Source organism: Megalobrama amblycephala, linkage group LG8, assembly GCF_018812025.1.
Source record: "Megalobrama amblycephala isolate DHTTF-2021 linkage group LG8, ASM1881202v1, whole genome shotgun sequence".
NCBI lineage: Eukaryota > Metazoa > Chordata > Actinopteri > Cypriniformes > Xenocyprididae > Megalobrama > Megalobrama amblycephala.
Window position 1 is genome coordinate 19,194,887 of NC_063051.1, and position 18,526 is coordinate 19,213,412.

The 18,526-nt window shown below is 37.8% G+C and overlaps 2 protein-coding genes across 5 annotated transcripts in view; one reads left to right on the plus strand and one right to left on the minus strand.

The window, feature by feature from the left end:
- Window positions 1-13,452, plus strand: part of jak1 (Janus kinase 1) — a 39,475-nt gene extending 26,023 nt beyond the window's left edge. For 2 of the 3 annotated variants that reach the window (XM_048199905.1, XM_048199904.1), the window contains exons 16-24: window positions 1,567-1,718; window positions 1,823-1,973; window positions 2,595-2,683; window positions 2,812-3,004; window positions 3,109-3,233; window positions 4,071-4,243; window positions 4,424-4,541; window positions 6,931-7,041; window positions 10,944-13,452. In XM_048199905.1, coding sequence (XP_048055862.1) covers window positions 1,567-1,718; window positions 1,823-1,973; window positions 2,595-2,683; window positions 2,812-3,004; window positions 3,109-3,233; window positions 4,071-4,243; window positions 4,424-4,541; window positions 6,931-7,041; window positions 10,944-11,045 — 1,214 coding nt within the window. In that variant the 3' untranslated portion in view covers window positions 11,046-13,452. Of the gene's footprint in view, window positions 1-1,566; window positions 1,719-1,822; window positions 1,974-2,594; window positions 2,684-2,811; window positions 3,005-3,108; window positions 3,234-4,070; window positions 4,248-4,423; window positions 4,542-6,930; window positions 7,042-10,943 lie in introns of those variants that run through there. The other variant, XM_048199906.1, reaches the window with a different exon arrangement.
- Window positions 13,453-15,220: 1,768 nt separating this feature from the next.
- The window catches only part of raver2 (ribonucleoprotein, PTB-binding 2), an 88,062-nt gene continuing 84,756 nt past the window's right edge, over window positions 15,221-18,526 (minus strand). For both annotated transcript variants that reach the window (XM_048199909.1, XM_048199907.1), the window contains exon 16: window positions 15,221-15,727. In XM_048199909.1, the coding sequence (XP_048055866.1) occupies window positions 15,590-15,727 (138 nt within the window). In that variant the 3' untranslated portion in view covers window positions 15,221-15,589. The remainder of the gene's footprint in view (window positions 15,728-18,526) is intronic.

Below are 18,526 nucleotides of genomic sequence, written 5' to 3' on the forward strand. Positions count from 1 at the left end.
CTTCGTTTACAGTCTGAGGGAGACGCACGCTGTATTTAAGCTATTCTACATTGTTTGTATTTTGGTATTGCACACCTACGCACCACTTTAAAAAATATAGCATGTCGCGGATGTCCTAATCGCGTCACTGTCCGGAGCAGAAGGAGGCGGTAATGCACCAATAAGCTGGATGCCAACCGCCGTAAAACGAAGAAGAAGAAGAAGAAGAAGAAGAAGAAGAAGAAGAAGAAGAAGAAGAAGAAGAAGAAGAAGAAGAAGAAGAAGAAGAAGAAGAAGAAGAAGAAGAAGAAGAAGAAGAAGAAGAAGAAGAAGAAGAAGAAGAAGAAGAAGAAGAAGAAGAAGAAGAAGAAGAAGAAGAAGAAGAAGAAGAAGAAGAAGAAGAAGTTCTAACTAACCCACTGATGTCACATGGACTACTTTGATGTTTTTATTACCTTTCTGGACATGGACAGTCTACCATACATACATTTTCAATGGAGGGACACAAAGCTCTCGGACTAAATCTAAAATATCCTAAACTGTGTTTCGAAGATGAACGGAGGTCTTACGGGTTTGGAACGACATGAGGGTGAGTCATTAATGACATAATTTTCATTTTTGGGTGAACTAACCCTTTAATAACCCTTAAATATACGCTAGATGGACATCATTGCCTGTTGCGCTACATCTCGCAGCTTTTTCAACGTGTCGCGCTCGAGACCCTGCTTTCTTTTTCATTCAGTGCTGCAGCTCTGCAGTTGGACACTATCATGCGTGTCTCATGTTTTTAAGAGCGAAAACGCATTCTGTTTGATCGCCCGCCTGTCAGATGTCAAAAATTTTGTCACAACATAGTGAAATTAAAGTGCTTTTCCTCATGCGGGCGAATGAAGACAACGACGCAGCGTTTGAAGATCATTTCCGATTACTGACATCACTGTATTTTGGTGCAGATATGTGAATGGTGTCTTATCGATAAAAAGCCAGAACAACAACAACAAGCCATTGCTTGTGTGAACATCATGTTTTCGTATTTACCGGTTAAGTCATTCTGGTAATTTTACGATAATTTACCGTATTGCTGTGTGAAAAGGGCTGTTGAGTGTGCATCCAGAGTAAATGCAGTGCTGTATATCTGAGCTCTATTGCACCCTGAAAATGAACTGCTTGGAAAAGATAACTGACAGGAATTTTGTTGGCCGCAATCCAGCTCAGCTCCGTGAAGCACTTCAGAGACCAGAAAAGCTCTTTGTTTGCTGTGTGCCAGGGACTGTTACAGGAAAGACTGGTTGTGTGTTTTTTTGGGGTGGCAACATGTACACACAGAGGAATGAAAGGGGCACAGAGAGGGATTAAGATGTGGCATACAAGAAAGTGTTTGCCAAGGGATCATGTGTTAAATGAAATGCCCTTTTAAAAACAGTAAAGATGATTGTTGAAACTACAGTGTGATGTTTGAATGTGGAAACAGTGGTGGAAACCCCCATAAAATGCGGATTATTCACCCAGCACAACTCACAACACAAGTTACTTGATAGTGCCTTTGAAACAATCCAGTCTGACAACGTGCTTTGTGTTTGTCTGCAGAGTGTGTGGACAGGATTCCTTGGATTGCTCCGGAGTGTGTACAGGACACGGCTAATCTGAGCGTAGCGGCAGATAAGTGGGGCTTTGGGACAACTCTGTGGGAGATCTGTTACAATGGAGAGATACCTCTCAAAGACAAGAAGCTCACGGAGGTAACGTCTTACACACATACATTGAGGCATGCGCGTGACTTGGCACTTTTCTTTATGATAATGTGCTGATAAATGTGTATTTTTATTATCATCTCTGTGAGCAGAAGGAACGGTTTTACGCAGCACAGTGTCAGTTGGCAACCCCTGACTGCGAGGAGCTGGCCAAACTCATGACCCACTGCATGACCTACGACCCTCACCAGAGACCGTTCTTCAGGGCCATTGTCAGGGACATTGTCATGGTGGAGGAACAGAGTAAGGAGTCAAGATATACAGATGACAAACGATACATTTAGTTATTAAATAGGTTTCCCGTTGGGAATATGTTTAAGCCTAAATAATTTTTCCTTGACAGGGTCACCTTTGTGTTTATAATTGTAGTTTTTTCAATACTGACCTCTTGTGGTTAGTACAAAGACCTACATTCATATTTGCTAAAAGTACTCTGCATATGTTTTCCCCCCCGAAGTCCATTTTATAAGACAAAAAAACCAAAAAAAAACCTTTTACTCAAACCTTTCAACGGTAGTGTACACCAGTGATTATAGTTTAGTCTTATATGGCTGTTTCCACTCTTAGAATTGCAGGCTGTTTTTGCTACTGTTCCTTTAAGATATCTGTTAATGAGCTTTGTTAGGATTGGCTAGTCTATAGGTACTGTAGTAGTTCTCTAGTAGTTTTTTATTAGAACAGGTTAAGTTTCTGTGTTGATATGTAAACCGGGGTAGTCATATTTTAATGTAAAGTATTACCTACTTTTTCGTGGAGGGTTTGAGAGAAAACATTGTAATGTAAACATTTGCGTATGTTTGGGGAAAAACAACAACAAAAAAAAAACATTTTTTTTATTTTTCTTCTTTAATGTTTTCTCTCTAGACCCATCCATTCAGCCTGTTCCCATGCTAGAGGTGGACCCTACAGTGTTTGAGAAGAGGTTCCTCAAGAAGATCAGAGACCTTGGAGAGGTATTTACACTGTGTGTGTCTGTGTCCGTTTGTGTGCGAGTATGTCGTTAATGTCCTTAAATTCATGAACAAACTGCTTATTTAACTGACCATCTTCTGGTTGGACTAAAGTACATCTGTGTTTTCAGGGTCATTTTGGGAAGGTGGAGTTGTGCAGATATGACCCGCGGGGAGATCGGACCGGAGAGCTGGTGGCTGTGAAGTCTTTAAAGCCAGAGAACCGAGAAGAGCAGAGCAGTAACCTGTGGTGTGAGATTCACATCCTGAGAGAACTTTACCACGAGAACATTGTCAAATATAAGGGCATTTGCAACGAAGAGGGTAAACCACAATTCTGAACATCATAAATAATATAACGCTGTAATGACTTTTGGTGCCAATTGCAAGAGTTGCTTGAGCGAATCTTTCCATATTTTTGATTTTAGGTGGGAGATCCATTAAGCTCATCATGGAGTTTTTGCCGGCAGGCAGTCTGAAGGAATACCTTCCCAGAAACAAAGCTCACATAGACCTTAAAACCCTTCTCAACTATGCTGTACAGATCTGCCAGGTAACACAATATGTGAATGGATTACAATGCTTCTCTAGTTGTCCTTGACTATTTATGGTAACTTTCCAACCTTAAAAAACACCAGCACAATGAAAGAAATGTAAAAGCAGAAAGAATCACAACCAAAAGGTCTGTTCACATGAAAGCAAAATGGAAAAAAAAAGTGTACTTTAATACAAGAAACAACTGATGAAGAACTGCTCTTATTTTAAAGTATTTTAAACAGCCTGTAACTCAGCAAAATACATACCATCTGCTAAATTAAATTTCATTTGCATTAAAGCAGCAAGTAATAATAGTGTAATAGTGTGATATGGAAATACATTGCATTATAATGAAAATAATAGAGGCATATGAACATGCCATGATTCAGTACATCACACTAAATCTCTTATGCTTACGAAGGTTGCATTTATTTAGTAAAAAATAAAATACAGTAAATACAGTAATAATTAACAATATTATTGTTTTTATTATTACAATCATTATTATTATTTCAGCAGCCATTACTTCAGTCTTTAGTGTCACATGGAAATTGTCTTTATTGTCACTTTTGATCAATTTAATGTGTCCTTGGCTGCTGAATAAAATGTTTAATTTATCTTACCCTGTATAACATTATGTTATATCATTTTGACAGCATTTGCTTTGCACATGACTTATTTTTTGCTCTGGTGGTTTGTTGTCCTTGTGGTTTTGTACTCTGAGACCAATAATAATAACAACAGCTGCTTACAATGATCCTTTGTGTTCTCATGCTCTGGCTTTCTGTTTGTAATACAGACCTGCATTGTAACATTATGCTCAACCCTGCTGTTTTCTGACCTTTAACTCCAGGGCATGGACTACCTGGGCTCTCGCAACTACATCCACAGAGACCTGGCTGCCCGGAATGTTCTGGTGGAGAATGAAAGCACGGTAAAGATCGGAGACTTTGGCCTGACCAAAAGCATTAAAGATAATGAGGGTTACTACACGGTGAAAGATGATCTGGACAGTCCAGTGTTCTGGTAAGCCTCACTCATTTAAGGTGCAGATATTTAGCAATGACCAAGTACAATTAAATCTGATACGAACCATATGCTTTGGTAATGATGGAATTATATGTAATTCCATGATGGAATTATGTACAATTATCGAATGCCTCTGGAAAATCTACTTTGTAATGATTCTTTCTCTCCTTTTCTCAGGTATGCTCCAGAGTGCCTGATCCACTGCAAGTTCTACAGGGCGTCTGACGTCTGGTCCTTTGGAGTGACCATGTATGAGCTCCTCACATACTGTGATACCTCATGCAGCCCTATGTCGGTGAGTGGCCAGACATTGTTTTAGTCTTGTCTCAAAAACCCTAAGCCATTGAACACCAGCTTCAAGTCTACACTTTGGTGATGCAGTTTGACCCTTCGCGAAGACCTGTCCCCCTTTGCTACTATCGCTTTGTCCGATAAGCAGTGGTGCTCTCGCGCTCTCACAGAGTGAAAAATACACTGCGGACCAAAGAGGACACTGACGACATGCTGGCATGAATGACTTCAAATAATAAATTCAGTTTTGTGGCTCTTTAATGTGTCGTGACAGACTGCTGTAATGTCTCAGTTCAAGCAGCACGTGAGCCGATCATCTATTCCTACTAATAACAGAACAGGAGAAATTAAAGGTCCCGTTCTTCGTGATCCCATGTTTCAAACTTTAGTTAGTGTGTAATGTTGTTGTTAGAGTATAAATAAAATCTGTAAAATTTTAAAGCTCAAAGTTCAATGCCAAGCGAGATATTTTATTTAACAGAAGTCGCCTACATCGAACGGCCAGTTTGGACTACATCCCTCTACTTCCTTCTTTAATGACGTCACTAAAACAGTTTTTTGACTAACCTCCGCCCACAGGAATACACAAGAGTTGCGTTTGTAGAGTGTGTTTGTCGCCATGTCGTCGAAACGCTGTTATTTTCATCCCGCAGTCCAATCACCGGGTCTGATTCCGGCTCAAATTGATAGGGTAAAATTAAAGACATGTTTACAATAACACTGAGCGCGTGCATCTCCACGTCATGGTAAGAGGCGTGACCTTTCCGGGCAAGGTTCACTAAGCTTCTGTTGAATCACAACACAGGAACCGCTGGCACAATCAGAACTCGTTACGTATTTCTGAAGGAGGGACTTCATAGAACAAGGAAGTCATCAGCCCGTTTTTATGACAGTGGAAACAGCGGTATACAGATAAGTAAATTATGTGAAAAATACTGTGTTTTTTTACACGCGAAACATGAACACATGTTATATTGCACACTATAAACACAATCAAAGCTTCAAAAAACCACGAAAAACGGGACCTTTAAGGGGAAAAGATTTCCACGTGAAAGAAGGCTTAGTCTTTGCACACACCACGGACCAGTGGTAGTACAAAGGTGTTTACCAGCCGAAGCAACTTTTCCAGAGCTGTTTCAAACTTTCAAGCTAAGTTTGTTTTGGCCCGATTTGGTTTTAAATGACGTCACATCATATCGGGGCCTTAATTTATTAACTCTCCTGTTTGTTTGTTTGTCTGACAAAATGGCAGATTCAGTGTCATGATCGCCTGTCAATCAAACTCCCTGTGAAGGGTGAATTTTGCAAAGTGTGGGTAAATAAGAGATCCATTTGAACACCCTGCTGAAATCTAAAATGACAAATAGGACATCCTGCAGTCTTGTGGCCATCACAAGTTCACACTTCAAGTCCTCACATTCTTTCAAAAAAAAAAAAGAAGAAAAAAAAAAGAGAAATTCAGTAGCACAACCCTCAACTAGTCTGGAAACCCTCTTTAGTTTGTTTCTTAATGTAATCCTATATAATGTTTTTATCATAACAGCAGTGAAGCTTTCTGTTAGAGGTCAAGGAAAGGCAAGTTTATTTGCAGATCACTTTTCATACACAGTGACAATTCAAAGTGCTTTAAATAAGAATGGTCAAAGAAAAAAAATACAAATTGAAAATAATAAATTAATAAAAAATGAAACTAAAGGTATTCCTTAAAAAGAACAGGCCTATACACAAATATATAAAAAGGAGATACATAAAAGCATAAGAGGTTTAAAAAAATACCACAAATATCAGTAATACCACAAAATATCACAACTGCACTTTGACATATTGGATAGACTTTAGTTATTTTTATGCAAATGTATTATGTAAATATTTCCTTATGTAAGTGTTTTACTTATGATTGCATTTCTAATTCAGTGTTTGATTATACACAGCAGGAGGGTAATACAGATTTGTTACGAAGCAGAACCGAGTACTTGTAGCACACTTCTTAGAAAGCCCATGTTCATTTCTGTAGGCTGAAAGAAGCTCTTGTTTAGGAGGTGCTGGTGAGTCTGGTCGTTCTCTCTGTCTCTGAGAACATGGCAGATGGTGCCAGTCTGTGCCCACAGTGGCAGATGTCTTGCCCACAGGCTGCGGTAGACGTCTGCACACCAATCCTCACTTTTTTCTTTTTTTTTTTCTGTGTGCCGCTTTTGGGGGAAATGTCTGTACTGAGGGATTTGTCAGATTTTCCCATTTTACACAATGCAGACACACAGTGTAATGCTTCCTCACACACTGGACACATTCAAGGGTTAAAGATAGTTTGCTAGAGGAGACGTGGATGGATGTTTAATACCTCAGAGCTTAATTGTAAATCAGGTCACTGATCCCACTTTGCTCCACCCCCACAGGTGTTCCTAAAGATGATTGGTCCAACACATGGCCAAATGACTGTTACCCGATTGGTCAAAGTCCTGGAGGAGGGAAAGAGACTTCCAAAACCAGACGGCTGCTCAGAGAGGGTAATGTATAGCTTTACTAAAACAAAATGCTGTATTTTTACACTACTATTCAAAAGGGGTCAGTAAGATGTTTATATATTTTGTTGAATTATTCTTTTTATTCAGCAATGCATTAAATTACTCAAAAGTGACAATAAAGGCATTTATATTGTTACTAAAGATTTCCATTTCAAATAAATGCTGCTGTTCTGAACTTTCTGTTCATCAAAAAATCCTGAAGAAATGTATCACTAGCTGTGTTTGCACAAAACTTTTGCAATATTTTCTAAGTATCGATAAAAAACTATTGAGAAATGACGGCGTTTCCATTAACCAATGTTATGTGACTACAATGTCTTTTTTTTTTCCTCTCAAGATAAGTCATTCCAAAAATCATTGCAACGGATGTTGGTAGATTTACGTATATTCCAGCCACTGCACGAGACATTATTTTTAACATAGGCATGTTATCCAAGCATTTATGGCAAGGAAAGCCCCTTATACTTGGGAGCGGCCACATATGAGGTGTTTCTGGGTTTTTCTCCCTCCTATCTGCTTCGAGGTCTTGATAAATTCAAATTGTGGCATTTTCTTGTTTTTTAGATTCCAGTAGACCCGTAATACTTTTGTCTTTTATGAGTTTAATGAACTCTCGTCTTCTGTCCAAACGGTCCAAACATACTGCGCCCTCTTTAAAGAATGATTGACTTTTACATACGGCAGGTGACCTGTAAATGTGAAAAAAACCCCACCTCAAGCGAGCGTAAAAACATATTTGCGATATATGGGAGTTTTTGCAAAATTTGCAAAACTTTCAATTCACAATTTCAGGTTGCGCAATTTAAAGGGTAATGGAAATGCGGCTACGGTTTCCACAAAAATATTAAGCAGAACAACTGTTTTCAAAACTGATTATAATAAGAAATGTTTCTTGAGCACCAAATCAGCATTAGAATATTTTACAGACTTTTCTCATTAAAAAAATATTACTGACCCCAGACCTTTGAATGGTAATGTAATGTTACAGGCCATATTAGTATGATGACTTGAAGTAACCTCTCAGGTTTTAAGTAATGATAAAGTCACTTACTGCCCACACATGCACCCACAATGGAAGTCTAAGGCCCTGTTTCCACCTAGAATTAAGATGCATTTTGGCCGATCGAGCCCAAGTGGACAAGGACACGTACCTATTTACACCTGGTGTTTAAATCCGTCTTTTTTTGTCCACATTCAACCACATCTGTCCTGATTTCTTCAAAAGGAGGGTCTATGGGCGGGTAAATCTATGGTGTGTTTTTTTTTTTTCCATATCTTTTTATCTAATGGACAAAAGCTCACGCAATTTACATATGAACGGAGAAGAAGGAAAAACGTACAGAGAGCAGCAGCTTTCGTTTCTGCTCTGATAGCCACAAGATCACACCGAACGCTATGAGTGCGTGTTAGAAATCGGGAATGTTAAGAGAACATCGTGCTTGGTATGTTTTTCATCTTCAAACCAAACTTGGGTCTTTAGCCGACAAAGTTCAAATCCCATCTGGCTAGTGTGCTTCCCATAATCTTTACACATTAAGTCAGTATAGGCCCAGAGTAGGCGGTCTTTTGATGCTGTTCGAACACATTCGACCACACGAGCGTCTACACTACGAAAGCAGTCCGGTAGAATGCGTTTTTGACCACCTCTGGAAGTAGTCGAAAGTGGACAATCTCAAAACGTTTTACACCCTGTGTAGCATTGTCCATTTGTGATCCAATCGACCAAAACGCATCTTAATACCAGGTGGAAACAGGGTCTAGCAACCACTAGAATTCTGTTAGATGTCAAGTTTTTAACAGTTACAGTTACAAACAAATGAATATCACCCAGCAAATCTGGCAAATAATTGAAACAATTGAATAAACTTTATATATATATATATATATATATATATATATATATATATATATACAAACCCGATTCTAAAAAAAGTTGGGACACTGTACAAATTGTGAATAAAAAAGGAATGCAATAATTAATAATTTACAAATCTCATAAACTTATGTTATCTATATTCTATTGTGAATAAAATATATCAAATGTTGAAAGTGAGACATTTTGAAATGTCATGCCAAATATTGGCTCATTTTGGATTTCATGAGAGCTACACATTGCAAAAAAGTTGGGACAGGTAGCAATAAGAGGCCGGAAAAGTTAAATGTACATATAAGGAACAGCTGGAGGACCAATTTGCAACTTATTAGGTCAATTGGCAACATGATTGGGTATAAAAAGAGCCGCTCAGAGTGGCAGTGTCTCTCAGAAGTCAAGATGGGCAGAGGATCACCAATTCCCCCAATGCTGTGGTGAAAAATAGTGGAGCAATATCAGAAAGGAGTTTCTCAGAGAAAAACTGCAAAGTTTGAAGTTATCATCATCTACAGTGCATAATATCATCAATCTCTGTGCGTAAGGGTCAAGGCCGGAAAACCATACTGGATGCCCGTGATCTTCGGGCCCTTAGACGGCACTGCATCACCTACAGGAATGCTACTGTAATGGAAATCACAACATGGGCTCAGAAATACTTCCAGAAAACATTGTCGGTGAACACAATCCACCGTGCCATTCGCCGTTGCCGGCTAAAACTCTATAGGTCAAAAAAGAAGCCATATCTAAACATGATCCAGAAGCGCAGGCGTTTTCTCTGGGCCAAGGCTCATTTAAAATGAACTGTGGCAAAGTGGAAAACTGTTCTGTGGTCAGACGAATCAAAATTTGAAGTTCTTTTTAGGAAAACTGGGACGCCATGTCATGCGGACTAAAGAGGACAAGGACAACCCAAGTTGTTATCAGCGCTCAGTTCAGAAGCCTGCATCTCTGATGGTATGGGGTTGCATGAGTGCGTGTGGCATGGGCAGCTTACACATCTGGAAAGGCACCATCAATGCTGAAAGGTATATCCAAGTTCTAGAACAACATATGCTCCCATCCAGACGTCGTCTCTTTCAGGGAAGACCTTGCATTTTCCAACATGACAATGCCAATCCACATACTGCATCAATTACAACATCATGGCTGTAGAAGAAGGATCCAGGTACTGAAATGGCCAGCCTGCAGTCCAGATCTTTCACCCATAGAAAACATTTGGCGAATCACAAAGAGGAAGATGCGACAAAGAAGACCTAAGACAGTTGAGCAACTAGAAGCCTGTATTAGACAAGAATGGGACAACATTCCTATTCCTAAACTTGAGCAACTTGTCTCCTCAGTCCCCAGACGTTTGCAGACTGTTCTAAAAAGAAGAGGGGATTCCACACAGTGGTAAACATGGCCTTGTCCCAACTTTTTTGAGATGTGTTGATGCCATGAAATTTAAAATCAACTTATTTTTCCCTTAAAATGATACATTTTCTCAGTTTAAACATTTGATATGTCATCTATGTTGTATTTGAAACTTCCACATCATTGCATTCTGTTTTTATTCACAATTTGTACAGTGTCCCAACTTTTTTGGAATCGGGTTTGTGTGTGTGTGTGTGTGTGTGTGTGTGTATATATGTATATATGTATATATATATATATAATGCATTGTTTTGATGGTCTATGGATTATTTTTTAAAATATCTTTATTTTATTAATTTTTATTTTATGTATGCACTTTTAATTTAACTAAATTTGTTATTGTTTACTTTTAAAATGTATTCTTTAATGTTAGTTTATTTTATTGATCTACATAAAGTTTACATTTATTTCATTTTATTTGGTACAGCCATTTCTGACATGAACATTTCACAAGCAGCCCCTTTGCAGCCATCCTTTGGTTCATGCTTTATTCATTACAGAATCACAGGTTTCTTATGGTGAAGGTTAGATGATTAAACGGCAGTTATGATCTGCGCTCCAGGCCACGTGTCTGATTGTGATCTTTGTGTTTTGACAGTTGTACAGTCTGATGAGGAAATGCTGGGAGGCGACACCCGAAAAAAGGATCGACTTCAAAGGCCTGATTGCCAACTTTCAGCAGATGATTGACAATCAGTAACTGTGGAAATAAGATGGGATACAGACTTTTTTGCAAGAGACAGTCCCATAGAGACAAAATCCCCAGGGGGAAGAGAAAAAAAAAAAAAAAAAAAAAGTATAACTGTGCAATGTAGCACTTTCAAATATACTCTCCTTCTTACTGTATCCCTCACATTACGACCTCATAGATAAACTGCAGGCCATTCGAAATAGCCACAAAGAAACTGCTAGAACCACTGAAGCGGGCAGAAGAGCGCTGCCCGGCCTCTCTTCTGAATATGCAAACATGTAACTGCCAGTTCAAATCGCTCATTTTTCTCTTCATTCAAATAGAGACCAGATTCGAGTTCACCAGACGTGCGCAAAAATGAGGCGAGTCAGGAATCTGACTTGAGTGACACACTCAGCTCCTCTGCTTCATATTGTGCCTCAGTGTCACTGCAGCCACCATGATGCATGTATGAATAACCCATTATTTCCCAAGGTGCATTACAGCATGTGTTGTATGGAATCTGCCCGTCGTGAGGCATATGCAACCACAGAGACTGAACCTTGTTGTGATAAAAGAGGACTGTTGTTCTTTGGAAGACGAGGAACGTGACGGAATGTAGATTTACATGTGTGGTCCATGGTTCGGAGCTTTGATAAGTGAATGTCAAGTGGATTGTGCCCCTTTTCGTGAGGCTATTGACGTGCAAAGTATGTAAAGCGCTCAAAGACTGTAGGTTTGTCTGACTTGGATCGGACAGCTGCCCTCCTTGGAAAATTCCAAACGAATGTGCTGGATTACTGGAGAAATTTGAAACAGCATGCGCCAGTCAAGATGCACTATGTTGCCACGTTTTAATAACTGTACTTCCTCTCTGAGCTTCACATTTGCCACGGAAAACTGAAGAGGATGATTCTGAGAACAGCATGTGGAAGGATATTTGTCAGGGGTTTAATGCCTAAAATAGGCACTAGGGGACAGTAGAGATTATGAAATGTCAAGAAAAATTCACATTTTATGTTGTGCAAATTATATTCTGGGCTCAGCTAACTTTCAGAAACTGAATTTAACCATGTCCAAAAAAAAAAAAAAAAAAAAAAAAAAAACCTTAGTATTTTATCTGTTGTTTTTTTATCAAAATTGAATTAAAAAGAGTAACAAAATATCCCCTGTAGAAGTTTTTTTGTTAATGTCTAAAAGATGGATGCTGACTTTAATGAGGAGGATCAGGGTGTGAACAGTGAAATTAGTTTTTTGCCTTAAAACGCTTAAAGGCTTTAGTTGTTATTCATATAGCTAAAGGAAGGCTAAATATTCAAAGACACGCTAATTCCCATCTGATTATCAGATTATGGTTAATCCTCACACATGGTTCCTGAAAAGGGAAAATGATTCATCTCCCAGGTGGACGTGTCACATGGTTATGCACTAAAGGAATTGTGAAATGTAGTGGAAAACGGTCAAAGAAGAAAAATGAAACATAACGGTGATCGTTTTTCTGTCCTTTAATGTGGATTGCAAAACAATTCCATCTGCTCAAAATTAAACCCAAACCTATTTTCCTCAAAAAGAATGACAACAGAATCGTATTGAACGGTACATAAATACACATAAATAAATACATTTTTTTTTTTGTTGTTGTAGTAGTTAAATACTCAAAAGCGTTGAGCTCTGAAACATCTACTGAAAAAAGAAGAAAAAAGTTTCTTGTATTGCAGGAGTATACGCATGCTTCAATTCCACTGTTTCTAAAAATAGCTTATTCACAGTAAAGCAATATCAATAGAGTTTGGATTATAAAATATTGCAAAATTTTAATTCAAGGTGGAAAAAAAAAAAAAAAAAATCCAAACAAACTACAACCTTGTAAACTAAAAACAGGCTGCAATATGAATACAAAGCACAATAGTGTTGAAAACCCTGCGTGTTTGAACACCTTCTACATCGTTAAGAGACACTTCAGTATTGCAAAGCTTTGAGATACAAGTGCACACATACACGTTCATGACATTCAGAGGGGTAAAAGTGACCTCGCAGTGAGTGGACAGATGCGTTACAGTCTTGACAAGAAATACGAGGGGAACATCAGTATGGCCATAAGCAAAAATGGTAAGAAATACCAGGTTAGTAAATGCAAATAGGCACAATTTTCCATCCTTCAGCTTTCTATAGAAACATTTAATTTAGTTATGTAGTTTTTATATGAAAATAACAGGAATAAACAAAGTCAAACCTCTCTTTTCAAGGTAAAAGTGTCACCTCATTTGGAGCAGTAGTACGATTGAAGACGCATGGGAAGATGACCAGAAATACATGTGCTTTATAATCCCTGTAGCGTGTCATTTTACAACAAATCGTATTTCCGATACTTATTTCTATCTAGAAACAAACGGCACAAGTCAAACTAAACTAACGAGAGAAATGCGTAAACTAAGAACTTAACCATTTCTAGTAAAGAAAAAAGGCCTCTGTGTTTATAAATGGTGGTTTTGTGCTGAAAGTGGGACGCAGAGCCTCAGGTACAGATGTAAATTTGGGATTGTCTTTATACTTGTCATAACACAATAAAGCAACATAAATAGGACGCAATAACAGAGGCTCCTCCTCAGATGTATTGTCAGTTTGTTGTGGAGGTGAAAGAATGGCTTTCAGCGAGAGAACAACTAAGTGACAATCACTTCAATAGTGTAGAAAAAAGAAGGCACACAGCCTTAATCATAAACGGATGAACATGCCAGGCAAACGCCTGTATGACAGCTCCTTTCAAGACAATCTGCTGGCAGACTGCGTCCGACCAGTAATCAACACTGCATACTGCAAAAAAACCCATCCTTAATGAGTTTCTGTCTCGTTTACCACTAATAATATCTAAACAAGCTCAATGCAAAGTAAAAGGGATAGTTCAAAATTCTGTCGCTACTCACCCTCATGTCCTTACTCTGTAATTATGAAGAATGTTTCAACTGTTTTGTCCATACAATGAAACTCAATAGTGTCCAAAACAAAATTAAACCTCGCCGACTTCCATTGTAAGGACCTAAAACTATTAAAAAAGGGTTTTAATTGAAATAAAATATGAATATTAGATGAAAAGCTTAAACTTTAAAAACAAATAAAAATTATAAACGTTGGAGTACTAAAATAGCTAAAACTACAACTGAAGTGAAAATAAAGCTAAATAGAAATATTAAAATGAAACGGAAGCTAAAAACACAACAAAGGCACCAAAACGTAAAATGAAAACTGAAAATATAAAAATAAAAGCTACTTTTTATGGTATATAAATAATACTAAAATAACATGTTTTGAAAAACATGAGGATGGAATGGCAGAATTTTAATGTTTGATGTGACTTTAAGACTTCATTTGATCCATTGGGAGATTTGTGGCACTTGTTTTAAGTTTAAATTTAGAAAACATGGCATCTTCAAGATGCATTATCTTAATATCTCTTTATTATTATTTTACCTCATGCATATTTATCTTTTTTAAAAACACATTTTAACTTAAAGACTGATACGGATTAAAAACGGGATTTTTGCAGCATAAAATCACCAAAATAATAGACTTTCTCCATTAAAGATGTAAAGAGATTAAACCACAGAACAACAGCTGACTAATATCCATATAAAGGCATTATGCTAGATTATTACCACGTGGGTGTTTGCATCCAGACATTTTGCCAGGTTTCTATCCTATACGTAGCACTTGAACCCTTCAGACAGATTATTACTACTGCTATAGTAATATATTATTACTCTTAATGTTATTAAAAACAAACCACTGGCAGCATTGTAGCTGAAGGTTGTATGAAGGTCACCCAACCGACATCTGGAGGGAAAGTCACCTTAAAGTACGCGGTAGCGGTTTCTCCAGAGACGGTAGAGGTTATTGCCTTAGCCATGTCTTCTCTGAGCGCCGTGTTTTAAGGCTCCTGCAGTATTCAGAATGGCTGATCGTTCCTACAGATACAGCAGTATGTACAGACATGTTAAAGATTAATCGTCAAAGATATGATACGCGCGAGTATGTGCATTTCCTGTACGCTTAAGAAAGCGGATTGATAGTCAAGATAAACAATGACACATATTAAGCAAGACGTAATATTAATAATATTTTCATAATGTCTGTACACTGTAAAAAATACACTCATTTTGCAGAATATACAATATACACTGGCTATGCCCTACCCTGTCAGGAAAAAAAAATCTTTGAAAATTGTTATTCTCTGAGTGTAGCTCTATCTTTATCAGCCCTTGACCGTTAGTACAGTAAAACACGGACGCGGAACCCCCCCCCCCTCTGGAGTGGATTGGTGCGCCCCGCCTGCGAGAGAGGTAAAAAGGCAGAACAGAATATACTAATTATCTTAACGCATCATCTTGGGAGGTCCTGCCTGGTGTTGAACAGAAATATGAACAGTACCCAGATCCACAGAAGGTTCAAGAAGGGGAATAAACCTCCTTCTGCACAATAAAATGTACAATCTTTTCATAAATATCAGTTATAGACTAAGAGTTAAGGCCTGGACATGACAACGACAACATACAGTGAGGAGTGAGGGCGAGTGCGAGTTAGATCCTCTTCTTCTTGAAGTAGTCTGCGTACTGGCCTCCAAGACCTTGTGAGTGCTGGCCTACGTACGGCCCCTCTGATGTCACCTCCTGTGTAGGCAGTGTTGGGTATTCTCTCTTTTGCCCTCTAGCCTGACTCTAGGAGAGAGAGAGAGAAAGAAAGAGAGGTTGATTATAACAGTAGTGATTAGAATGATTTCACCTGTTTGATGATGATGATGATCTACATGACTCATTATTAACTGTATGCTTGAGTTTGAGTGACATACAGTAAATGACTGACGGGGTTTTTTGTGTTCCATACAGTAAATGAGTGACGGCGTCTCCCTCAGCCCACACACGCGTCTGAGGAATTTTCTCTGACTCTTGCACTACGATAAAGAGCCTATTGTTGAATCAGTGAAGCGCCGTTAGAGGTGTTTATCTCTCAATGTGTCAGTCTTCTACTTCCAACTGAAGAATAAAGCTACTGCCAGACTCCTACTGGTTTTCATCTTCACCAACAAGCAGAGCAGAAACACGTGCGCGCACGCGCGCACACACACACACACCATATGTTCAGTTGACCGATCTATCTGTCTTTGTCTGTCTGTCGATCTGTCTATCTATCGATCTATATATATCATTCAACTAATTATACTAGTATTAGTATATAAACAAGTAGGCCTTTATTCAATGTAAAATATCACATTTGCACCACCTATGACTGTAATGATGCTTGATATTTCATTGTGTTAGTGCACAACAATGCAAACAAAATAATGTGATGTGGCAATGGTATTTACTAATTAAGGTCATTATTAGACATTTTTACACTCTTATGTTATCAATATTTTTTTTTTTTTTTACATTTATAATTATCAATTCAAAACTTCCTGTGATGGAGCTGAAATGCTGAAATAATGTAGTGCTTTATGGTTAGTGATAAATAACTATAGGCATGTTGTGAGGCTGTAATCTACAGAAACTAATATATATACAGTACAGTCCAAAAGTTTGGAACCACTAAGATTTTTAATGTTTTTAAAAGAAGTTTCGTCTGCTCACCAAGGCTACATTTATTTAATTAAAAATACAGTAAAAAACAGTAATATTGTGAAATATTATTACAATTTAAAATAACTGTGTACTATTTAAATATATTTGACAAAGTAATTTATTCCTGTGATGGCAAAGCTGAATTTTCAGCATCGTTACTCCAGTCTTCAGTGTCACATGATCCTTCAGAAATCATTCTAATATGCTGATTTGCTGCTCAATAAACATTTATGATTATTTTCAATGTTGAAAACAGTTGTGTACTTTTTTTTCAGGATTCCTTGATGAATAGAAAGTTCAAAAGAACAGCATTTATCTGAAATACAAAGCTTCTGTAGCATTATACACTACCGTTCAAAAGTTTGGGGTCAGTAAGAATTTTTATTTTTATTTTTTTGAAAAGAAATTAAAGAAATGAATACTTTTATTCAGCAAGGATGCATTAAATCAATCAAAAGTGGCAGTAAAGACATTTATAATGTTACAAAAGATTAGATTTCAGATAAACACTGTTCTTTTGAACTTTCTATTCATCAAATAATCCTGAAAAAAAATATTGTACACAAATATTTTGTACAATTGTACATATTAAATGTTTCTTGAGCAGCAGATCAGCATATTAGAATGATTTCTGAAGGATCATGTGACACTGAAGACTGGAGTAATGATGCTGAAAATTCAGCTTTGCCATCACAGGAATAAATTACTTTGTGAAATATATTCAAATAGAAAACAGTTATTTTAAATTGTAATAATATTTCACAATATTACTGTTTTTTACTGTATTTTTAATTAAATAAATGTAGCCTTGGTGAGCAGACGAAACTTCTTTTAAAAATATTAAAAATCTTAGTGGTTCCAAACTTTTGGACTACTGTGTGTGTGTGTATATATATATATATATATACACACACACACACACACACACACACACACACACTTTTGGGGATTTGTTATTAATGACTATAACCATCAAAATAGGAAAATGTAAATATGAGGGAAGAACAAAACATTAAAGTTGCTTAAGATATTTATCTGACAAAATTATTTTGCAAACTACATTATTTGATAAACTACAGCAATAGGTTTTATTTTACTATGCAAAAACAAATGCATAGAAAAACAAAAAGCTCACAGGAAAAAGCATTAATTGACTACAACATAAAAAAAAAAAAACCTTAAAATCTTTAAAGGTACACAATGTAACTTTTGGCATTCCAGCGGTTATTAAACAAAACTGCATGTGTCTTGCGAAAGACATTGTAGCCGGAGGGGCTGGCGTCCTGCCCGGTCTAAAATAGTCTGAATATAAGCACTTATTATAGGTGTATCATAGTGATTCAGGATAACACAAGATGTATTCATTATAAGCCGATCAGGCTTAACATTATGACCGCTGACAGGTGAAGTGAATAACACTGATTATCTCTTCATCACGGCACCTGTTAGTGGGTGGGATATATTAGGCAGCAAGTGAACATTTCATCCTCAAAGTTGTGTTAGAAGCAGGAAAAATGGGCAAGCGTAAGGATTTGAACGAGTTTGACAAGAGCCAAATTGTGATGGGTCATCTCCAAAACTGCAGCTCTTGTGGGGTGTGCCCGGTCTGCAGTGGTCAGTATCTATCAAAAGTGGTCCAAGGAAGGAACAGTGGTGAACCGACGGCAGGTTCATGGGTGGCCAAAGCTCATTGATGCACGTGGGGAGAGAAGGCTGGCCCGTGTGATCCGATTCAACAGACAAGCTACTGTAGCTCAAATTGCTGGTACTTATAGAAAGGTGTCAGAATACACAGTGCATGACAGTTCGTTGTGTATGGGGATGCATAGATGCAGACCAGTCAGGGTGCCCATGCTGTCCCCTGTCCACCGCCGAAAGCTCCAAAAGTGGGCACGTGAG